Source organism: Archocentrus centrarchus, chromosome 11, assembly GCF_007364275.1.
Source record: "Archocentrus centrarchus isolate MPI-CPG fArcCen1 chromosome 11, fArcCen1, whole genome shotgun sequence".
Classification (NCBI taxonomy): domain Eukaryota; kingdom Metazoa; phylum Chordata; class Actinopteri; order Cichliformes; family Cichlidae; genus Archocentrus; species Archocentrus centrarchus.
In genome coordinates, this window is record NC_044356.1 from 35,821,921 (window position 1) to 35,846,209 (window position 24,289).

General features: G+C 44.7%; 2 protein-coding genes across 3 annotated transcripts; one reads left to right on the plus strand and one right to left on the minus strand.

Moving 5' to 3' along the window:
• The first annotated feature begins 2,889 nt into the window (after positions 1-2,889).
• On the plus strand, positions 2,890-6,345 carry LOC115788220 (zinc finger protein 3 homolog). The gene is made up of 2 exons (XM_030741166.1): positions 2,890-3,041; positions 3,486-6,345. Exons 1-2 carry the CDS (start codon positions 2,930-2,932, stop codon positions 4,478-4,480), a joined length of 1,107 nt encoding a protein of 368 aa, XP_030597026.1. The 5' UTR covers positions 2,890-2,929; the 3' UTR covers positions 4,481-6,345.
• Positions 6,346-13,162: 6,817 nt separating this feature from the next.
• Positions 13,163-23,528, minus strand: daxx (death-domain associated protein). Of its 2 annotated transcripts, none has more exons than XM_030741595.1 (11): positions 23,214-23,528; positions 21,277-21,541; positions 20,481-20,927; positions 20,123-20,254; positions 19,881-19,997; positions 18,076-18,307; positions 17,504-17,673; positions 16,756-16,891; positions 14,592-15,132; positions 13,725-13,851; positions 13,163-13,520 (listed from the first exon to the last, which is right to left on the minus strand). In XM_030741595.1, exons 2-11 carry the CDS (start codon positions 21,514-21,516, stop codon positions 13,461-13,463), a joined length of 2,202 nt encoding a protein of 733 aa, XP_030597455.1. In that variant the 5' UTR covers positions 21,517-21,541; positions 23,214-23,528; the 3' UTR covers positions 13,163-13,460. The 2 variants fall into 2 exon arrangements, with proteins under 2 accessions (XP_030597455.1, XP_030597454.1); XM_030741594.1 differs by having other exon boundaries at positions 23,210-23,528.
• Between the last annotated feature and the right edge of the window lie 761 nt (positions 23,529-24,289).

A 24,289-nucleotide genomic window follows, 5' to 3' on the forward strand; every position in this document is an offset into this window, starting at 1 on the left:
TTATATGCAGGTTTGAGCTCTGACTCAGTGAAGACTGTTGGCCTTTGTACAGTGACCTTTGACCTCCAGAGTTCCCTCTATGACTCAGATTTAGTCGTTTGATCCTGTTTGTACTGACAGGAAACATCAGGCTTCCCGTTTCCATGGGAACTGATCAGGAAGGCCAAACATGGATTTAAGTGTTGGAGCCGCAGCTGTTAAAACGTGTAAAGATGCACTGAAAATAATTCATAATGTGAAAAAAAAGATGCTAAGATCTGAATACTGAGTGTTTGTTACTGAGACAGGAAACTAGTCTCCATCATCAGCTTTAGTTTCCTCAGAGCAGAGATGGTCTCAGCGTTTCCTCTTTCAGTTCTTGAAGCCTTTTTTCAGTCCTGGACTGAAGTGATGAGCGTACATGTTATTCTGACCCTTTCACAGTAAACTGTACAGAAACATCATCACAGCTCACAGGAAGCTCAGACTGTTTTTACTGAGAGAGATGAAACTATGGATCTCAGAGTTGCTGCTGAAAACCCTACTTTAGTATTTTTGTGCATTAACTTGCCGTCCTTCACCTCCTCTCTGACCAACTGATTGTTAAACAGTGATTACAGAAAACTGCATTTGTAAGTGGTACTAATAATGTAGTAACTACAGTACATACGTATTCTCCTCTGTAACAAAATGATGGATTAATAAATTATTTGGTGAAACTGAATCTTTTTACTCCTTTGGTGACTCTCAGCAGGCCTTTCATTATTAAAGCTGCACTGCATTAAACAGTCATCCTGGATCATCATTAATCTTATTAATAATCCTGTTTTCTGCTGTTATGATCAAACATTTAAAGCTACAAATTAAATCGGTGTTTACTTTCCTGACAGATTTGCTGTGTGTTTTTAAAGCCATCAATAGACTGAACACTATCTGCACATTATTACAAACATGAGTGGTCTGACTGAATTACACTAATTTGTCATTAACGTACTGCACAGTGCGTAATACACGGTGGTGCTGTGATAAACACGGTCTCCTCACAGGAAGAGGGTCACAGGTTTGAATCCTGCAGCTGGCTCTGTCCCGTCTGTGTGGAGTCTGCGTGGATGGATCCTCTCTGGTAAGGATGGATGTGGTTATCGTGGTGCACAGACTGTATAATAAAAGAAGTGAAGGTGGAAGTATGTTCAACCTGCAGTCTTTGGAGTGACCAGCAGGGGGCGACTTCTCAGCTTGCAAAATATTGTATAGAAGAAGAAGAAGAAGAAACATCCTTTATTGTCCCACAGAGGGGAAATTTGGGTATAGAGCTCTGAGAAAATCCTCCTCACTTGATTTGTGAGCTCAGTTAATTTTCATCATGTCGATGGCCTCAGTGGTTAGTTTCACATTGTGTTGTGATACTTCAAGATATGAAACAATCCCCCAAACATGGGAAAGTATTGAAATTCCTGCTTTTTTGGAGGCTCTTGAAGGCAGCTGTATTTCAGTGTGTCTCATCAGTTTTTGTCTTTTTTTCCAGTCATCACCACAATGACATCAACATCACTTTTACCTGTTTTTACAGTGGCACGCACATTTATATGACGCTGTGCTCATTATTACTATTATTCCAGTACAGGCAGGTCATATAAAATGTGTCATGCACACAGAGATCAGAGTGAACACTGTGCTCTGTGTATTCCTTGTTAACACTCTGCTGTGTGCTGAGAACATAAAATAAGAGAACTTGACTTTGGGATCAAACCACAGGTTTAACAGGGGGCCCAGTTAGAAACCCTGAAAGTGGATCCAAATATGCCTGAGGCAGAACAGTAATCAATAACCATCTTTTACACATATGTAGGCACTGCAAGCTGCTCAGAAGAACATAGAAATGATGATTCCACTCATTGAAGAGGTATCACGATAGATCTGTGCAGGTCTGAGTTTACTGGTTTTTGTTTTAGAAGCATCTTTGAACTTTTACAGCTATCAGAAAGAATACAGTTCAGTTTATTTTAATTTATTTATATAGCGCCAAAACACAACAAGCAGTCGCCTCAAGGTGCTTTATATTGTAGTTAAAGACCCTACAATAATACAGAGAAAACCCAACAGTCAAACGACCCCCTATGAGCAGCACTTGGTGACAGTGGGAAGGAAAAACTCCTTTTAACCTCCAGCAGAACCAGGCTCAGGGAGGGGGGGTCATCTGCTGAGGGGGGAGAGAGACAGAGATTAATAATAATTAATAATAATGATAAATAGCAAACTTTAAAATATATAAAAGAGCCTCAGGTGTGCTTCCTGTTTCCTGTAGAAACACGAAACACAGTTTAGTTTACCTCACAGTTTGTGATCAGTGAGGCAGACTGAGTTTCAGTGAAGCCGATCAGAGCCAGGAAAAGATCAATGCTTCCTTTAGGAGGCTCTGTAGCTTCCTTTATCATCCCCTTTAGGAAAGAAAAGAAACTATGAAGTTAGGTCAAAATATGAAATCAATCATCATACCGATCAATAAGGACCTGATCACATGGTTGAACTCCTGATCAAGCTGATAATTTATTGATTAACTTTTAATTGTTTTAATTACTTGTTAGAGTGAGACTTCAATGCTCATTTAGTCCAAAGCTCACAAATATTACAGATAGAATTATCGATCCATTAAACTGGATATGATGTCAGCTCAGTAAAGTAACTAAAACTGCTGAGTAACTGTAATAGAGAACTTCAGATTTTAATAGGACAGAACTGGAGATACTCAAATAAAGTAAAAATAACTTAAAATGTGTAAATGTGTATTTAGGTAAACTACTTGAGGTAGTAACTCTAAAATTAATCTCTTTATTTTGATGGTGTCACACCGGAAGTTTCCAGCTTTTGCCTTCTTGTGCATTTTATTTTCAAATGTCCCGGAAGTGACCGCGGACACTTTAGCGAACTTGACGCTGCGCTCGGTTCTCGGATGGATCCCGAAAAACCTCCTGATCCCGGTTCTGTGGACAGAACAGAGGCGGTCCGACACCGCGAGCCGCCGGAAATCGATCTAAAAGCGGAAATGGAACCGAGAAAAGACGGTTAGTTTACTTCCTGCTGCAGGAAACGGAATCGCTGCTGATGCTAAGCTAACGCTAGCGTGGCATTTCAAGCAGTTTCGCACCTCTCTGAAGGTACGTCACCTCCGTTTAGCTCCTCCCACCAGCACGCGGAGCTGTGAGGAGGAGACAGAGGAAGATGTGTGATCACCTGAAAGTAATGAGCTGTTTGTTTTTAAACAAACAAACAAAAATAAAATAAAAGATAGAATAAACACTGTTGGTCTTTATGAGGTCAAAGGTCATGCGAGCGTCTCCCTACAAACGTCTGAAACCTGTAAACAGATGATGACATCTTTTTGTGCTTTCAGTGTTTATGTGAAGAAATGTTCATGTCCTGGTTGCTCCGACTTACTGAAACTGTCAGTGTGTGAAAACATTCCTGGTTTCAGGACAGGATGAGCTCAGCGTTCCTGTCTGTTTCAGGTTTACCTCCAGGAGTCCGAAAAGTCATAGTTGGTGAAAAGGAGGCGCAGGAGTGGAGCTGTAGCCTGGACCAAGAGGACCCGGGCATTAAAGATGAGCAGGAGGAGGTCAGCATCACCCAGTTTATGTTCAGTCCCCTCCCTGTGAAGAGCGAGGAGGAGGAGGAGGATGAAGAGAGACCTGAATCCTCACAGCTTCCTCACAGCCAGACTGAGTCTGTGGGAGGAGCAGAACCTGATCCAGAACCGCAGCCTGAGGGGAAAACTTCTGAGTCTTCTGGCACAGACGTCAGTGATGCTGACCGTGAGCAGAGCTGTGAACCTGCAGCACCTCAGACATCACGTGATGATGGTGAGAAACTGTTCAGCTGCTCCGTGTGTGGGAAACAATTTGGTCACAGCAGAAATCTGAACAGACACCTGAGAGCCCACACCGGAGAGAAGCCCATCAGCTGCTGTCAGTGTGGGAAAAGGTTTGTGGACAGTGGAAACCTGCAGAGACACATGGGGATCCACACAGAAAAGAAACCGTTCAGCTGCTCTGAGTGTGGGCGAGGCTTTAAAGACAAGACGACGCTAACAAACCACCTGAGGACACACACAGGAGAGAAACCATTCAGCTGCAAGTTCTGCAGTAAAACATTCACACACAGCGGGAATCTGAAACAGCACCTGTGCATTCACACTGGAGAGAAACCCTACAGCTGCTGGAGGTGCAGTAGAACATTCGGCCGCAGTGCCGACCTTAACTCTCACATGTTGATCCACACGAGAGAAAAAGCTTTCAGCTGCTCCGAGTGTGGGAGAAGATTTACTCACAGACGGAGTCTAAAACAGCATCTGAAGAGTCACGCCGGAGAGAAACCCTCCAGCAGGAAAAGATCTGGTAACAGTGCAGACGTGAAAAAGCACCTGAGGACTCGTGTGAGAAACTCTGCCACAGAAAATTCATTTAGAAACATCCCAGAAAAGAACATCAGCTGCTCAGCAGATTAAATAGTGACATCGGTTTAAGGGTGTGGGTTCGAAACCACCTGCTCTGTACATCACTCCCCGTGTCCATGTGACCGCCACACTGACTTAGGATCCGCCTCCCTCACTCATCTCCTAACAACAACAATAAATCATGTCATTCTTTTTCATCCTGAGTTATAATTAAACTCCACATGAGAAAAAGCAGACTCAGGTTTATCTACCTGTAACTTTGTTACATTAAAACATTTTGTTTTTGTTTTGCTACCAGCTCAGGTGATCAGCAGGTGTTGGCATGTTGATGCAGTATTGCATCACTTCCTGTTCCTGTTGTTCTGCTGCCAGCTGTAAAGTACACGTGCTGTATCAAAGCTTCATCTGCTGCAGGTGTAAGTGCAGCTTTTTCAGGGCCAGGCTTTGGGATTAGCTTAAATGCTAGTAGCATAGTCGTGTCCTATGGTTCTCCAGCTCTGTGTCGAATGCTTAGTTAGTCCTCAGTCTCATTTAATAATAAAGGTACTTGTAATGAATGTAGGCTGTTTGTAGCTTTGGGGGCCTGGCTCAGTGGCGTGGCTAAATGCTGATGAAATCAGGCGGGCGGGGTGACTGTGAGGAGTCTGAAGCAGAGGCCTTCAGCACCCCACCAACCTGTTCACATTTCAAATCGATGTTCCCCATGTGGTGACACCCACAGAGGAAAAACCTGTTACTGGTGTCTCCACATGTGCGAGGCTAGAGACTCCAGTGACCATAGTTAGCTGCTGTTAGCAGAATGCTAACCTATTAGCCACATGCAGCAGAGACAGTTTGCTGTTGTGGTAAATAACAAAATAAACTTATTTGAATATGACAGGAACCTGAGATCACCTGTTCTTCTCCAGCTTTGGGGATGCTCAAAAGTTCTTTTACATTTGAAATAATATTTTGGAACCACCTTTTTAATAACTAGATTTACCAACTAATGCATGTTTTAGTATTTTATTTTTCATGTCTGAGTAATTTTTACCCCCAGAAACAGGTTTGTTGTCTCTTAATATTTCCTTACAGGCTGGGTCAGTATTCTCTGTAAGCACCGATCAGATAATCTCTTGTGTCCTCATCATCAGAAACATTTAACCGCTCTGTGACGCTCTGCTTTCTAGTTTAGTTTCTGCAACTCTGATTCCAAAAAATGTAAAATGAGAAAGTCATGATTGGAAAATCATTTAAACCCTGTATTTAATTGAAAATAACAGAAAAGAAAACAGATTTTATGCATATTTAAAATCTGTGCTCATTGTGAATTTGATGCCAGCAGCGTATTTGTGGATAGTTGGGAATGAGACGTCTTTAACACCAAGTGTTTCTCTGTTCTTGGTGGCTGTTGGACTTCAGCACTTCCAGGTGTTTTTTTGTTCCATGATTGCCAAATGTTTTCAGCAGGTGACTGTTCAGCATTCCCGGGACGTCTTTTCCTAATCTGGCTTCCTTCACTCTAACAGCCAGGCTGAGATATCCTGGGATCTGACAGGCTAGCTGAGGCAGAGTTTGCAGCATCTGACCAATCAGAAACAGACAAGTCTGCTGGCAGCAGAGCAGCTGGTAATGTTCTGAGACTAAAGAATATAAAACAGAATTCAGGTTATCAGTAAGTAGTAAGTAGGTACTGTTTGAGGCTTATTTATTTAGGCTTATAGAACGATAAAATAATTTTACTATTACAGCCAACAGGACAAAAAGCAGCAATGAGATTGTATCTAAGGATCTGTTTCCTGCTGGTAAAATCTTAAGATTCTCTTACTTTTGAGGTCCAGTGGCTCTTCCAGGAATGATGATGCTATTTTCCAGAGAGCTGATTGGTCAGTAGTCAGTGATTTCATACCCGTTAACCTGTGCTTTGCTGTGATTGGGTGCTGTATAAATAAAACTAAATTAAATTAAATTAGTATTTTGTACAGAGTTTTAATTCGTGGGTCCTGCAATTCTGGAACGGCCCTGAAAGGCCTGCATGAGATAACAGATGATCCCAGGATCCTTCCTTCATCTCAGCATCCAGCTGAGTCTGGAAGACTCTCCAAGAGGAAGATGTTTCATTATCCTGGAGTAGCATAAAGATCTTAGTTTCATGGATCTAAGGTCAGCCTGCAGCAGGAAGATGAAGAGGATGGAGGCTCAGAAGAACCTCCTCAGCAAACTGAAGCCTGTTTTTCTGATTAGCCTCACTGATTTTTGGCCCTTTAGTCCCAGTCAGGTCTGTTCTCTCCACACTGGAGACGCTCCCACTGTCACTGTGGACCACAGCTGTGAGTCCTGCTGTTGATCTTTTATGATTTCACCAAATGTTGGCGGCTCAACGTTATTGTTAATCATGTTTTTTCTGCTGCTTTGATCAAACTTCCTGTTTCTTGACTGAGTTGATGCATCATTAGATTCCACATTATAACTCTGAAACATCAATCATTTTACCTCGTAACTCTCACATAACTGACAGTGAATGAATCCAGAGAAACATTTTTAGAGTCAGGGTGAGCAGACTTCATAAAATAAAATGTTATTTATACACCCTCCCTGTTTGGTTTCTATTTAAACTGCAGCATTTCTCATCTGGCCCCCTCCTCCACAGCCTCAGCATCCACCTTTTGGCTTTGGTGGGTTTGCTCCCTAATTTTACATGTAGGATCAGGAGTGATGAGCTCTGAGCTGAGATGGCAAACTTCAACTCTTTAGGCTGATAACAAATCAATCATTTCAAATGTTCTGAGTGAACTATAATAAAGGCAGTACACTCTACATGTACAGGCAGTGGTGCAGTGGGTAGTACCATCACCTCACAATAAGAAGGTCCTGGGTTTGAATCCACCAGCTGGCCGGAGCCTTTCAGAGTGAGGTTCTCTGTGTGGGTTCTCTCACCTTCCTCCCACACACAGACATACTCGTTGGGTCAGCTGGTGAGTCTCTGTGTTAGCGTTGGACTAGCAACCTGTGCAGGGTGTACCCCACTTGGGATGGGATCCAGCAGCCCTGTGACCCTGAACTGGACAGACAGAAGAACATGAATGCATGGATGACAGCATGAACCCCTCCCTGTGTTTCTCCTTAGAACCAGGCAGTCGGTTCCTTCGTGGCTTTGGAATCAGGACACTTTGGCACCTTTTCCAGCCTCAGGCTAATCACCTGCTGCAGGTGAGTGTGGATGTTTCTCCTCGCTGGACAGAGTTTGGTTACTGATGTCTGGATTGGACCTCAGTCTAAAGCCTCTATATCAAAAACATAAAACCTGAAAATATAGAATATATAAAACCAGATGTTTATTAACCTGAACCCAGCAAATGATTGGCTGCTCCATCAGGTAAACATGCTGCTAATAAATCTAATAAAAATGAACCAAGTTTAACATTTTTCAGGATACCTGCTGATCCAGAACACCACAATAACCCACATTTAAATCTAGCTCACTGCACAAACAGCATAGTGGCATTAATGACTTAATGGAACATTTTGGATCATGTGTGGGTATAAATATGAGCTGAGAAACTTCCTGTAATTACTGAGTAAAAATAATCTGCAGCCTTTGAAGAACAGACGGTAAAATATTAAGTTTAATTTTACAAGTAAAAATCACAGAGACTTTTATGACAAAAAGTATTTAATCTAAAAAGAGAACAAATTCACAGTGAACGATGGTTCGTGCCTCTGCATACGAGAGTGCAGCAGAGACGACATTTCCCTCATTTTATTGACTCTGAGATGAACTTTGACCCCAAAAAGGACAAAAATAGGGACTTTAAGACTGAGACATCTGACAGTCCTCAGCAGTCAGACTCTTTACAATAATGCATAAAAACCCTTTGATTTAAACCTAAATGTATTTGAATGCTCAGTGCGACACACAAGACAGAAACACAAAAACTAAATAATGATGCACTCGTATAAACGTGAGCGCCTGAATAAAACAAAGAATTTGATTTAAAGTCCAGGAGCCTTAAAAAACCCTCAGAATTGGTTTGTGTTCATATTTTTGCTGAAGGAAGGAGGAATCGGGGCCGAGCAGCGGTGGTGGAAGCACTTTAATCCTGCAGTCTAACGGCCAGCAGAGGGCGCTGCTAAAACAGAATCTGACTAGAAATCTGACAAGATGACCCTCCTCTTACCTGACCTTTGACCTCAATAAAAAAAGCTCTTGGTAAGTTTACAGCCTCAACCGCAGCTTTCAGGTCTTCTTGAATGTGTTTATTTAGTCAATTATGATCCTCAGAGTTGAAAAGGTCGATAAAAAAAAGGCGGGGCTACTTTGTGATTGAGTTTTCTACCTAAAGAGCGTGCAGCGTCCCACAGCTTGATGTTTCAGGACTAACAAATGGGTGATGGCACTGTGGCTACGTCCAGCTTTTATATACAGTCTGTGGGCACAGGATCAGTTCAATTTGGCGACTTCCTAAAAACTTGGAGGAATCGTGACGTTGACATACAAACAAAGACTGATGTTGTTCTTTATATTTATCAGAGTTAACAAACCCACTACAAAAACTTCCTGTGTCCTCAGACTCACTGTGAGGCTCAAACAGACTCTCAGAGATCTGCTGTTTCTTAAAACCTTCAGTGTAAATTACTGAAAGAGGACACGGTGCATTTGTTTGGGACTATATTCAGAGGCGGACTAACACATTCTGTGATCTGCCGCAGGTAGGTGGGTGTGGAAGAAGGTGACTGGTGTGTTTTAATAGTTTTTAATCTACCAAAGAGCCATAATCAGAATCAGAATCAGAATCAGAAGGTTTTTATTGCCATATGGGTGAACAGGTTCACAGCATTAGGAAATTGCTGCGGTACTTCGTGCTTACAGAAAAAAACAAATAAGTATAAAAACTATAAGACAATATACAAGTATACAAATTGCAAATATACAGAGATATTAGAGCTATAACTATAGCACAATATTACAAAATTACAAAATATACAGTGCAGAGACTAATTAAAAGATAAAAGAATGTAAACTATATTCCACTAATATGTACATCAGTGCAGTCAGACAGGTGCATAGACATAGGGTCATCAGCGTTTGTGGAGGGTGGTGGTAACAGTCTTAGGGTAATTGTTCATGAGTCCAACAGCAGAGGGGAAGAAACTGTTCTTATGGCGGGAGGTTCTGGTCCGTATGGACCGTAGCCTCCTGCCTGAGGGGAGAGGGTCAAAAAGTCTGTGCCCAGGGTGAGAGTGGTCGGCTGTGATCCGACCTGCACGCCCCAGTGTCCTGGAGGTGTACAGGTCCTGGAGAGATGGGAGGTTACAGCCAATCACCTTCTCAGCAGAGTGCACAACGCGCTGTAGTCTCTGTTTGTCCCTAGTGGTGGCTCCAGCGTACCACACAGTGATGGAGGAGGTAAGGATGGACTCAATGATGGCAGTATAGAACTGCACCATGGTCCTTGCTGGCAAGTTGAATTTCTTCAACTGCCGCAGGAAGTACATCCTCTGCTGGGCCTTTTTGATGACAGAGGGGATGGTGGGCTCCCACTTGTGGTCCTGGGTGATGGTAGTTCCCAGGAAGCGAAAAGAGTCCACTGTGGTGATGGGGGTGTCAGTCAGGATGATGGAGGGTAGAGGGGCTGTGTGCTTCCTAAAGTCCACTATAATCTCCACTGTCTTCTGGGCGTTCAGTACCAGGTTATTGTGGCTGCACCAGGACACCAGACGTTTGACCTCCATCCTGTAGGCCGACTCGTCCCCGTCTGAGATGAGTCCGATGAGAGTCATGTCGTCTGCAAACTTAATAAGCTTGACAGACTGGTGGTCAGAGGTGCAGCAGTTGGTATACAGGGAGAAGAGCAGAGGAGAGAGGACACAGCCCTGAGGAGTGCCAGTGCTGATGGTCCGGGAGTCCGAGACATTCTTCCCCAGCCTCACGTGCTGCTTCCTGTTCATCAGGAAGTCAATGATCCACCTGCAGATGGGATCTGGCACGTTCATCTGGGACAGCTTGTCTTGGAGGAGATCAGGGATGATGGTGTTGAAGGCAGAGCTGAAGTCCACAAACAGGATCCTGGCGTAGGTTCCCTGGGAGTCCAGATGCTGTAGGATGAAGTGCAGAGTCAGGTTGATGGCGTCGTCCACAGACCTGTTGGCTCTGTAGGCAAACTGCAGGGGGTCCAGAAGGGGGGCTGTGAGGGACTTGAGGTGGGACAGCACCAGACGCTCAAATGACTTCATGACCACAGAGGTCAGTGCCACAGGTCTGTAGTCATTTAGTCCAGTGATCCTTGGCTTCTTGGGGACAGGAACAATGGTAGCGGTTTTAAAGCAGACAGGCACGTGGCAAGCCTCCAGTGAGGAGTTGAAGATGTTCGTGAACAATGGGGCAAGCTCGTTAGCACAGTGTCTCAGTGTGGCAGGTGAGACACCATCTGGACCTGGAGCTTTGCGAGCTTTGACACTCCTGAACTGCTTTAGCACCTGGTCCTCCTGAATACAAAAGACTGTGGGGGTGGGGGAGGAGGGGGACTCTGGGGTGGGAGTCCTTGATGATGTGGGCTTCTCTGAGGTGTGGGGAGTGGGGGAGGTTGGGGGGTGAATATTTGTGTTGGCTGTATTGTAGTTGGGACTGGTGGAGGTGTGAAGGCTGCTGAACTGACCATCAAAACGACAATAGAACTCGTTCAGTCTATTTGCAGTTTGTAGGTCGTCTGTGGAGTGGGGGGTTTTAGGCTTGTAGTTGGTAATCTGCCTAAAACCTTTCCATACAGAGGCCGCGTCGTTCTCTGAGATCTGCTGCTGTATATTCTCAGAGTGATGTGATCTAGCAGTGGCCACTTCCTTGCTAAACCTGTACTTGGCCTCTTTGTAGCAGTCTTTGTCCCCACTTTTAAAAGCCTCCCTCTTCTCTATCCACAGCTGCTTCAGTTTGGGAGTAAACCAGGGTTTGTCACTGTTATAACACACCCTGGTGCGTGATGGCACAATGCTGTCCTCGCAGAAGTGGATATACGAGGTTACAGTGTCCGTGTAGTCATCCAGACTGTCACAGGCAGCCCTCATTGAGTCCCAGTCTGTAGTTTCGAAGCATGTGCGGAGCTCCTCCACAGCCTCACGGGTCCACTGCTTTGTTGTCCTCACCACAGGTTTTGAGAGCTTCAGCCTCTGTCTGTACGCGGGGATCAGGTGGATCATGTCGTGGTCAGAGAGGCCGAGTGCAGCGCGGGGCACTGCGTGATAAGCCCCGCTTATCGTGCTGTAGCAGTGGTCTAATGTCTTCTCCTCTCTGGTCGGACATGTGATATATTGTTTATATTTGGGAAGTTCCTGTCTCAGGCTGGCTTTATTAAAGTCCCCAAGTACGATGATAAGAGAGTCCGGGTATGTCCGCTCCATGCACAGAATCTGCTCTGTGAGCGCGCACTGGGCCTCGTGCACGTCCGCGTCCGGCGGGATGTAAACAGCAGCCAGTATGAATGAAGCGAACTCCCGCGGAGAGTAGAACGGTTTACAGTGAATGAAAAGATATTCCAGTGAGGGAGAGCAGTGCTTAGCAATCTCTGTCACATCCGTACACCAGCCACTGTTTATGTAGAAGCAGACTCCTCCACCTGTAGCCTTGCCGGAAAGCGCAGCTTGCCGGTCTGCGCGGAGGAGATGAAATCCCTCCAACTGGAGCGCGCAGTCCGGTATCTCCTCACACAGCCATGACTCCGTGAAGCATAACACACAGGATATGGAAAAGTCTCTATTCATGCTCCTCATCAGTGTCAGTTCGTCCATTTTGTTCCTAAGTGAACGCACGTTGGAGAGGAAAATCCCAGGTAAGGCTGTGCGTAATCCACGTCTCCTTAGCCTCACAAGGACGCCAGCGCGCTTCCCTCTCTTTCGGCGTCTCACTTTCTGGGCCAGAGTGTGTAATAAATCCGCCGCAGATGCGACAAAAACAGGAAATAAATCCGAAGGTGTTGTGGACCTAATGTTGAAAAGCTCTTCTCTGGTGTAAGAATACCCAGAAGAGTGTCCAGACACAGAAATAACGCACAAAAACAAACAAAACAGAGCGCACCGAAGTACCAGGGCATCCATTCGTGGCGCCATCTTGGAAGTAACTGAGTGTGACTATCTTTAGTCTTTGTTGGGACACTTGAACCAAACAGAATTATTATTACTGAGAGTCACGCGTTTCCTTTTCCTGCTTTGAGAGTGAAATATTTGAGAGCAACAGGAGTACGCAGGAGCCGTGTGTGTTATTTTGGGTGTTTTTGTGCAGATTGTGAGACACTTTCAGCCTCTGTGTTTGTGTGTGGAAGCTTCCAGGTGAGGCTGCAGCTGCAACAGGAAGTCAGTGACTTTATTTTAAAGAGAAATCAGTTTGAAATCATGAAGGAAAGAGTAACTGTTTTCCTGTTGTCTGTGCAGCTGAAAGCACTGCACCGCTCACTCATATGAATACCATCAGCAACTGAAAATGACTTTCACACAGACCCCCCCCCCCTTTAAGAAAAAGATCTAAAATATAAAAATGTAAACAAACTGGTCAGAGGGCCATCATCGCCCGACCGCTCAGTTCGTTTTTATCAGGCACTGATTGTTCCCCAAAACACACCAACTACAAATCAGTAAAAATCCTCCCGGTGATGATGTCATCATCCTGTTTTCAGCCTCAGACAATAAAAAAACTTGTATCTCTGCAGACAGGAAGCGTCGGCGGTGAGTTTCTGTACCCAAAGAGTGAGAAAGCAGCCGAGGTCGGCGTTTCCTGCTTGGATTCAATGAAAACTTTATTCTGTGGTGCACAGCAGGGGTCCGAGCCTCCTGCTTCACATGCTGAATAAAGAACGTTTCAGTCCGTTACAAAAACGTTATCGTGGCGTTTGATGGGCAGAGCCTCGAACTCCAAACCTGTGAGCGGCTCCGCTTCCTGTTCGAGTTCACGGTCCTGAACTGGAAGAAATAAATTCAGCTTCTGCTTCCAAATCGAGACGGAAGAAAAAAAGAGGAAGTCGGCCAAATGGAGCAGATGAAGACTTGAAGAGAGTTCAGAGGTCAAAGGTCATTCTGAGTCCGACAGGACGATGATCTCGTCGGGGTCGCACTGTGTCGCCACGTTGACCTGAAAACACACAAACAGGCTTAGAAAAGTGTGAAGTAAAGAAATGAGACTGTAGCAGGTCAAAGGTTAACAGTAAAGTGTCCACAGGAGGAAAACCTCCGGAGTTAACGTTTCTGTTACGATCTGCTACGATCTGTCCTGGCAGTAAAATCATTTCTATCCCGACTCTGATTCAGCTCCTCTGCTGCGACTCTATTGGCCCACCTTGTTTTTCTTGGGCGGCGGCGTCGACTGCGAGCTGCTGACCACGTCCTGCGTTGGCGTGTCTGCTCGGGCGGATTCTGGAGAGTTGCAGCTAACAACGCCCATATCCAGAGGGATGTCCACCTCACTGAGGACGAACCAGAGAGAGTTTCAGTGAGGTTTAAAGTCACACAGGTCACTGCTGCAGACTCTCAGTATCAGACGAGACAGCAGTGACTGATTAAGGGTTCCTTATTTAGAGAACATGAGAACACCTGAAGGAGAATCAGACAGAAAACGTGTTTTCCTTATTTTTAAAGTTGTTTTGTTGCAGTAACTCTGAGGCAGATTTAATGTGAAAATAAGAGTTCAGTGAGGAAGAGTGTGGAGGACAGATGAGCTGCTGTGGCGTCTGCCTGATGAACTGGTTTTCCTCCGCGGGGAGGCGGGGCTCTCGGTTTGAGACCGACTCAGTTCATTCAGGAAGGATTCAGACCTGCTGCTCCTGTGTGGTTCATCACTCCAGAGCATTAACAGCTCCACATACTGCACACATTATTCTGAGGTCCAAATCACCAACATGGAAGTTTAGTTACACCTGATTCCCCCCCACCAGGTAATTTAATTACAGACTAGTCAACTTTTCCTCCTCTGTGTTGGAGTTAAGCCAAAGTTAACTCCACACAGAGAAGCAGGTCTCCTCTCTAACCGTGTTTACAGGACATTGTAACACCTGCTTCAGTAACTCTTCAGTATTTCAGATCCAACAATGAAACCTACAAACCTAAAGAGCAGCAAACAGATTCGTGCCGACTTTGACAAATAATTTATGGTTTGTGTTATTAAACTGTCGCCACATTGTCTCAAACATATTTTCTAACCTCTCACCTGTCGTGGATGATCGTGTTCCTTCTGCTCTGGGAGCTCCCTGATTTAATTTCCTCCCTCTTCCTCTTCTGACTCCTCGTGGTTCTGGGGCTGGGCGGCGGTGACGTCCCATTGGTCGTCTGCGTGTTATTTTCCACAGCTTCATGTGGCGATGAAGGTGACAGTTTCCCGTTGGCTGTTGTGAGGTCTGTATTGGCTTGGTTGGTGTTTAAGAGCATGACCGAGTCATGATTGGAGGAATCTGCAGGTTCCTGTAAACTCCCGTGGTCACCATTCGACAGCGGCCTCTGGTCGTCAGTCTCCGTGGGCTCTGATTGGCTGGGGCTGTCTGCAGGGGAGGGGATGTCAGACTGCGGTGAGATCTGGGACTTGGTTTCGTCAGAAGCAGGACTCGTAACCTGCTCGTCTTCTCCGTCTTTCAAGCTTCCGTCTTCGCCTGCAGAAACTCTCTGATCATCGTTCAGATCCTCCTTGTTGGCGCCCTCGCTCGCTTCTTCCACCTCGTTAACGTCATCATCTTCATCTTCATCATCATCTTCATCTACAAAAAGAAAAAAAAATAATTGCAAGTAAGTATTTTCTTCCCACCTCCATCTTTAAAAGTTCAGGTCCAGGTAGCAAACAGACAGTTTTGATCTCTGGTGTCTGCTTCAATCCCAAACTGTTCTGATTTGTATAACACATACTGTGGTCACTGTGCATCATCATCATCATCATCATCATCATCATCATTACCATCATCAACATCATCAACATCATCATCATCATCAACATCTCCACAGATCTTCAAACAAACTGACCGACATGAAGAAGTTTAAAAGCGTTTGTTCATCCTCTGAGAAACAGGTCTGTGGTTCAAACATATCAGGATTTTACTGATGAGAAATCTGAAGTGTTTCCTCAAAGATAAATAAAATATAAACACAGAGGCACAAACATAAAGAGTGTTCCCAAATATGTTTGAAGCTGCAGACTCTGTTTATCACTGAGACGATATGAGACAAATAATCATGAAGTGAAACAGCAGAAGTCAGAAAACGTTTTTTTAGGGTTTTAAAACCTCAATCTGGAGAAAAATCAGAAACATTTTCAGACACTTTGTTTTTTACTGGTAGTTATTTTCTAATTTAGTCCGTGTTGAAGATGAGAATAAATCGACTCATTTAAAGGTAAGAAAATAACCTTAAAAGATCCAAATCTGAAACATTGTTACAATTACTGTGAGCATTTATGAACCACTGTTCACAATCATTCTCTTCAATAATCAGATTACAGTTATAACGTTTCTGTTTCTGGGTTCTAGCCGCAGTTGGATAATATGAATGTAATATTCTGTGATAATGGTCAGTCCTACAGGTCATGAAGGCACCTGAATCTGATTGGACCATGTGACTTGATGACAGAGTCTGGATCCCTCTTGTCTGTGTTACGATGCTCTGAAAATAAAATGCATGTTTACCTGCAGCTATGGTTAATAAACATCAGTGTGTTGTTATTGTGAGTCTACGCAGAAACAAGAAGAAGCTGCTGGATTTTAGGTTTAAAATCGTCCGTTCAGCTCCCGTTTTCTTCTTCTTCCCCCTCAGTTTCAGGCTGGTCACAATTTGACCAGAAAATCAAGCATGAACGGGACAGCTGTGAGATCGTGTTCGCACATTGTGAATGAAACTGGCCGTGCTGTGAAATAATGCTGTAGTGCAGCGACCTGGGCTGGTATCAGTGACGGGGTGGAGAGCAGGATGAGCGCTCGCTGCTAATCGCAGTTTATCAGCGCCGGGCGATCAACCGCTGAACCCTGAGTTTGCATGAACTCAACATCAGATTAGTGTGTCTAACCTCAGCAGCAGGTCCACACACACCTGTGCAGGTTACACACCCTCCAGGTGAGCGGATATGATGTACAGCTGCTCATTTTCTACATTTTACCAACAGGTGCGTGACTGCCTGGTTAACGACGCTGTTGTAGGTTTTAGTTCCCATCATGCTTTGCAGCCCTGACTGTCCTGTCATCTCAGACTAAACTAAATTAGGTTTTATGTCCTGTGATCAATTAAATACATTTATATAATCCTTTAAAGTAACCATTTAAAGATGCTGCTGAGTTGTAGGACTAACAGGACTTTTAGTTTTACCTCTAAAACTGGATTAAGACCTGCAGACTAACCTGGTCCATCCTGCTGAGTGCTGGCCTGGATCTCTTCCTCTATGTCCGGGTCTGACGATTCGTCGTCTTCATTTTCATCGTCTTCCGCCTCAGACACTCCATTCACCGCTTCAGCTTCTTTTTCAGACCCGCGGCCCTGGAAATGCAGCACATGAAATCAAACAGGACTTAAAGCCAATAAAAACAAATCTTTACGGTCCCATCGTTTCAGATTCATATATGAGAGATCACATGTTAATAATGCATTCCAGCTTCTTCTTCTTGTTTTTCTCCTCCCTGCTTTAAAGACTAAATCACAGGTTCATAAATGTTTCGCTGTGGCTCATTACACCCATCTGAAGCTGGGGGCAGCACAGGGTCAGCACTGGTGCTCAGTAAGCCTGAAAGACGAAGAAGACGAGCAGGTTACGAGTCCTGGTTCTGATGGAACCAAGTCCCAGATCTCACCGCAGAATCCCCTCCCCTGCAGACAGCCCCAGCCAATCAGAGCCCACAGAGACTGAGTTTGATTCCACCTCGGCCCGGGCCTCGCTGTGTGGGGTTTGCATGTTCTCCCCGTGTCTGCGTGGGTTTCCTCCCACAGTCCAAAGACATGCAGTTACTGGGGTTAGGTTAACTGGTCACTCTAAATCGCCCAGAGGTGTGAATGGTTGTCTGTCTCTCTGTGTTAGCCCTGCAGCAGGCTGTGTACCCTGCCTCTCACCCTATGACATGAACCCAGAAGGCTGAGATGAAGCTCCTCCTTTACCTCTTTGTTCTTTCCATCTTTCTGTGAGCGCCTGCTCCTCTCCTGCTCCTCCGTGTCCTCCTGTTTCACAGCGTACTTCGTGATGACCTCCTCCAGGCGGGTCAGAGCGACTTCTCGGTTCGACCGCAGTTTCCTCAGCAGCGATTGGTCTGACAGCGCCGGGTCTGTGGCTAAAGATGAGATGCCAGATATTTTCTGTTAGACGTGGATACAGAAAGAAGCTTCTCTGACCCTTCTAACACTTATCAGAGGATGGTTGGAGAGATAAAAAAGCATAAATTATGTTTTTAAACAGCAAAGCATCAAAATCTTTTCCTTACTTTATGTCTCAGAACAGTTTTTATCATTAAAAAAATTACTAACAGTCTGAAATTCATTTAAAAGAAAATGAACGTTTCCTTTGTCATTTTTTATGATTTTCCCAGAAAGTCGGGAACAGCAAATGAAAGCTGGGATTCTTTTAATTTCTTCCACATTTTTCTAACTGCAGCAATTATAAACAAATAAGACCTTTTAAAGTAGCTATAAATGTTCACACAGTGAAGCCGAGCCAGCAGCGTTTCTCAGCTCACCGGGCTTATAGGCGTCGGTGAGGTGGGAGCCAAAGTTGTAGACCAGGTCGAGGTGACGTCGCTCCTGAATGCGGCTCCCCGTCTCTCTGAAGGCCTCCTGGGCGATCTGGTTCAGCTGTTTCTTGGGCAGGTACAGGCTGTGGCGCTCGTTGGCACGCAAAACCTGCTGGAGGACGTCCTGGTAATCGGGAGGGTTGCTCCGTACCTCGGGACTGTTGATGAAGCGCTCGATCTGAGAGGAGCGACAAACACGAGGACGCAGTTCAGTTTTATTTAAATAGCCCCAAATCATAACAGTCACTTTACATTGTGAGGCACTGGTTCCTGAAGTGGATGTAAAATATGACGCTTCAACATTAAAACTCCATGTCGACTAATTTTGGTAGTCAATGAATCGTTGCAGCTCCACCTGTTTCCTGTCTCTACCTGCTCTCAGGTGTGTCAGGTTTATGATATGTATTCTAACTGGTTGCATAAAGAGCGACTTGCTGGGACGTCCCACTGCATTCACTGATGGCTGAGCTGAGAGCAGCTTTCATTCAAGAATCAAACTGTGAGAGCTGGCTGAGTGTGGGTCAGGATGATCTGCAGCATATTTACTACCGAGAACATTCAGTCAGTAAATCTGACCTCAAACTAAAGTGAATCACATTAAGCTACAGGACAGAGTCAGACCTGAGCTACAGGTTTAAATGCTTTAAAGTGCAGCTTGAAATAAACTGAGCACAACAGGCAGTAAAATAAATACCTGCCAAAAAATTTGAGAAACACTCGATCATCACAGTACAACACAAAGTCAGACAGACTTAAAGTACCAGTCACAGGTTTGGACACACTCACCCATCCACAGCTAACCTGACCTCTACATGAATGGTTATTACTGTAAGTCAGGGAGGACACACCACCATGAGTCCACTTCAAACGTCCTCCCTGCAGGAAGGAGCGCTTTCACAGCTCAATCATCCCAACAGACTGTGCAACACATCATGATGTCATGAGTCACTTGGACACTTTACTGCCATCATTTATGCACACAGTGTACCTTCACATATGGTACATATACATCTTATTTATCTACACTCCCACTCATAATGCATACTGTGTACAAACTGCAAATTACTGGCTACAAATGTATATAGTGTTTTGATACCTCTATGTAGTGTTTTGATGTATATGTGTAATGATATACTTTTTATTTGTATAGTGTTTTCTATTTTGTTCTATTTTATTTCATCCTCATCTGTACCTGAGCTGCTGTAATGTGTAAATTTCTCCGAGGTGGGATCATTAAAGTTTATCTTATCGACTCCTTTGCTGCAGATGAAGGTGACACCAGAGGTAAAAAGACAGACCGCCGCTCTCTCCTCGTCCCTCCTGACCAGTGTTGCTGTTTGCTGATGTCACAGCTCGTAGGCGGCGCCAGCAGAGGGTTTATTTATCTCTCAGCACAGTGTGGAGTGTGGAGGAGATATCAGGAGATGGGCTGCTACACGAGGAGAGCTGAACATCTTTCACCAACATCACAGACTCTGTTACACTGTGATGAATGGAGGTTCTTTTTTTGTACATGAACTGTTTTCACTGATTCTGCAGCTCTACTGCATTAACTTTGCTGTTAATGTATTTTTAATTAAACATCCATTCCTGTGAGCACAGAGACTGAAGCAGAAAACCTGAGCTAACAGACAAAGCTGAGAACCTCTCGTGATACTCGTTATTTCTGACTTTCTGGGTTCACTAAAGAAAAGAACAGCCTGGCTCTGTGTTCTCTGGAAAACTTATAAAACCAACCACAGGCCACTCACCCTCCTGTTGATCTCAGGGTAACGAGTGGCTTTGTAGGGGATTCTCTGCTCGATGGCTCGGCCTGTTAGAGTGCTGCAGCCCTTTAGTTCACACAGCTTTTCATAAATCTTCATCATCTGGAAAAGGAGGAGGAGGAGGCCAGGTGAGGCAGGTGTGAGTAGCTGTCACGCGGCATGTTGTAGATGATTACTGTTTACAGCTTTAATGTGTAACTGCCACCAGTGGAAGCTGCCACACTGACCTTGCGTTTGAGTTTGTGCTCCTGGATGTATAACGAGTCCTCAGCTTCGAGGTCATCGAGACTCAGCTCAGCCTGCTGCAGACGGCAGATCTCATCGTTGTACACCTTCAGCAGGTTCTCCAGGTACGCTATCTGAGAGGAACAAACAGGACAGACATGGGGGGGGATTTCAGAAGCTCCTGATCCAGATTTTATCAGAAAAATAAAAAAGGAGAGATACTCCATGTCATCATTAGTCTATATTTAATGACTGCCTCTCTTTCCCCTCTCAGTGTGACTTCAGTGAAAAGTCCACAAACACTGAAGCAAACTGTGCTATACAAATAAAACTGCTCAGCCACACCTACTCCACCCTAACCTGCTTCCTGGAAGCCCGTTTAGCTTTTCTCTCCTCTTCTTGATCCGCCTCTCTGTCCTCCTGCAGTCCGGAGGTGGAAGGTTGCTCTTCTTCTTCTGCCGCCTGCACACCTTCCTCCTCGTCCAGCCTCCCTTTACTCTTGGTTTTACTTCTGAGTGTAATGGAGGTAGATGGAGCATTGCTCGATGTTGAGGTAGAAGGCCCAGGCTCAACCTTGGAGAGGTCTTGCCTCCTCTTGACGGCATACTGCCTGAGCACAGTGCACAGCTCGTTGATGTAGACGAATGTTTTAGAGCGGTTGGCCTGAGCGCGAGTCAAACATCGTCCCAAAGTATTTCTGAACTCCACCGATGACAGGAAGACCGGGCAGGCCTTGGAGTGCTTGGTTTGGAGGAAGGTCAAGACCTCGGGACAGTCCTCTGTGAGAGGTGTGCAGTGCTCCACAAACTGGAGGAAATAAAACAGGAAAACAGGATGAGACAAAATAGGAAGTGTGATGGACAAGGAAGGAACAAGAAGAAAAAGTGAGCAAGGAAACCACAACAGGAGACTTTAATTCTTCCAGATCTAAACTGGTTTCAATGTATCGTTCACACAAATACACCTCTGCAGTATTTTAGTGTTATAGAGTGATTTTTAGTCCATGGCCCAGCATACCAACAAACTGAGCTTAGACAGCAGTCTGACACACGGGGAGTACTTGTGCATAAACCTCAGGATTTTAAACTCTGGTCATGTTTAACATGAACATCCACCTCTGGAACATCATAATACAGCCAGTTGAATGAAAGCTCACCTCAGTGAACAGCTTCTGATTCTCAGCCTGAAGAACCTGGCTGGTCTTCTTCGCTGTGGCGAAGGGGGACTGGGTGATGTGGGTGGGCACCGGCTGCTGAGCTTTGAGTGGTGAGACATTTTTGGCTTGATGCTTTGGGGTTGATTTGGAGACAGAGAAAGAGGCCTGAGGACTCTCTTCTTCATCATCCTCATCAAGGACAATGATTTTATCTGCCATCGAGGCGGGAGCCACCGCCATCTAAAACTCGGGCTGTTTCTGCTTTCTGAAACACAAACAGGAAGAACGAGATCAGAACAGGAAGTCACACAAGTATAAGACCAGTAACATTTTCAGGATCTGTCCGATATTTATATTTTCACAATGAAAGCAAGTGATAACCTCTGACCATGGTGGACAAACCTCCTGCCTACAAACCAAGACCAACAAACCCAGGTTTGAGTAATTTAACTATGAGGACATTCACGTGGAGGGGCTGCACTGGAGGATCTGACCAATCAGCAACATGGACAGGTCTACTGACAGCAGAGGGACTGACTCTACAAACTCCAGTGTTAGAACAATACAAAGAGGAACACACAATACAGGCTGAAAGCAACACAGCTGCTGATAGATTACTGGTGTGTGTGTGTGTGTGTGTTTGTGTCAGAGGAAAAGTATTAAAAGTGCTGCATGAATGTGTGGGAAAGTCCTACAATATTAATGAAGTTTACTTAAAGCAGGCAGAAGGATCTGATGTGTGAGTAGTAAGTAAAACAAACAGGCTGTGTTGTGTAGATGTTTGTGAGACTGTTTTTATTCTTAAGCTGCACCTGTGGGGTGAAGTCAAAGGTAGGCTTAGACTACAGGCACATTTCATACAAGCTCATACAGCTCCTCCAGTTTTAGGAGGAACATATTTAGGCTCATAAAACAATAAAGTAATTTGAAAATTGCTTGAAACAACCAGAGAAGAAGAAAATCAATTTTTCTTAACTGATGCTCATCAGAGAAACACAAGAACGTCCTACGGTCCACACACTGAGGTCTGAGGGTTCTCCCAAATACGGTGACAATTGTTCAGAGATCTGATTGGTCAGTAGGTGCTGGGTTTCTACAGCTATCTTTAACATAAGCTCTGGAGCAGCACAGTTACCTGGAATAGATGAAGTACCTTTGTAGCCCTTAAAATCCACCCTGAAGTCGCCACAGTAAGCCCCAAATCATGCTTCATAATGCTGACCTCTGGTTAGGTTCAGTCTGTTATCACCACAGTGTTTATGCCAACTGTGACTGAGCGTCCCTCATCTCTCAGTTTAATCTGAGCAAACAGCTTCCTGAAACAGGGCTGTGGTCACTTAAAGCCTCATGCTGGCTGATGGACATCAGCAGTGACCGGCTAAAATACCTTCTGTGGACCTTTGATTCATGTCAGCTGAATACTATAAACAGCTACGGACAGCTGTAACTGACACACAGACTGTAGGTGATAAAAGTAAACTGTAACCAGGAGGATCTTCATCATATTCAGCAGATCTGCTGCCTTTAAAGAAAGTACGCCAGATGTTTTACAGGTCACTGAAACACTTCACCTGAGACCGTGTTCACCTGTGACTTTCATTTCCACCGTTCTGCCAATTAAATGTCAAAGTGGGCAGCAGTAATTGGAGAGCAGCCTCCTGTGTCCACACAGGACACACTAACACACAGAAACACAACGTGTTTGTGAGTGTGATGCTTCACTCTGGGGTACAGAGGCCGTTTAATCAGCGCTGTGCTTTGGATACGTGCGGGCTGAGGAGAGGAACACAAACAGGGAGCAGCAGCTTCCAAACACATGAAAGTGAAACTGACCACGATGACAAAAACACAAATTACAGACGTAAAACTCAGACGGAAGCTTAATGAAGGCAGCTTCACACACACTGTAATAATCTGAGACCATCGTACTCACCGACCTGCTGTTTACGAGCTGTTTGAAGCGACAACAGAACAGGAAAACGCTGCACCGCCGCAGGTCATCACAGCACTCTGGAGTTAGCCGCCGTTAGCTTTGGAGGCTAGTTAGCATTCTGACTTTTCTAAGTAAAAAAATAGCGCGTTTGAAAAAAGGTCGAGTTCCGCTCTCAGCGCCCCAGGACCCGGCTACACAAACCCGGGATAACCGCCAATGTTGCGCGTTTGACTCAAACTGGACCTTCTTCACCAAAACAACAACCGTCCACTTAGCTGTGCTGCCGAACCCAGATCGAAAATGTACCCGCTAAACTCCGTTCAACATCGACGCCTCTGATTGGACGACAGATCCGTGACGATGAGCAATACTAATTTCTATTGGACAGCTACTGACGCGTACCGTTGATGTAATTTAATGATATTATTATAATTATTATACAACTTTTTTACAATTACTTGTAAATCATCAATCAATATGGTTTTATCTGGTTTGCACTGTGTACATAGCCGTGTATATCATCTCATTCTTAACTGTATTCTAGCTATTTATATCCTATTTATATTGTATATATGTATTTATATTGCACTGCTGCTGATTAAAGGAAGTTACCACACAAGTTTCATTGTATTTCTTGTACAATGACAATAAAGCTTCTTCCATCATTAACATTTCCCATCATTTGGTGCTGAAGTTCAAACTGAGCATCAGGATGGGGAATGAAGGTTTAGGTGACTCTGAACTGGCTGGTGACTGGTGGGCTGCTCTGAGTGTTTCACAAACTGCTGACCTGCTGGGATTTTCCCACACATCCATCTCTAGAGTTTACAGAGAGCAGTCTGCAAAGAGAAACCATGCAGTGAGCAGCAGCTCCGTGGGAGAGCATGACTTGTTGATGCCAGAGGAGAAAGGAAGCAATAACTAAAATAACCACTTGTTATAACCAGTGTGCTGAAAAACACATCTAAACACACAGCACACTGAACCTTGAAGCAGACGGTCTACAGCAGCAGAAAACCACACAGAGTTCACACAGACCCACCAAAAAGGAACAAAAGGAAACTGGAAAAACGCTGACTG

Bases quoted from the DNA above. Each gene is read 5' to 3' on its own strand.
- LOC115788220 (XM_030741166.1), top strand. From the start codon at position 2,930: ATGGATCCCGAAAAACCTCCTGATCCCGGTTCTGTGGACAGAACAGAG. The intron at 3,042-3,485 runs GTTAGTTTACTT...TGTCTGTTTCAG, and splicing joins AATGGAACCGAGAAAAGACG to GTTTACCTCCAGGAGTCCGA.
- daxx (XM_030741595.1), bottom strand. From the start codon at position 21,516: ATGGCGGTGGCTCCCGCCTCGATGGCAGATAAAATCATTGTCCTTGAT. The intron at 20,255-20,480 runs GTTAGGGTGGAG...TGTTCCTCTCAG, and splicing joins AACGGGCTTCCAGGAAGCAG to ATAGCGTACCTGGAGAACCT. The intron at 19,998-20,122 runs GTCAGTGTGGCA...CTCCTTTTCCAG, and splicing joins AGCACAAACTCAAACGCAAG to ATGATGAAGATTTATGAAAA.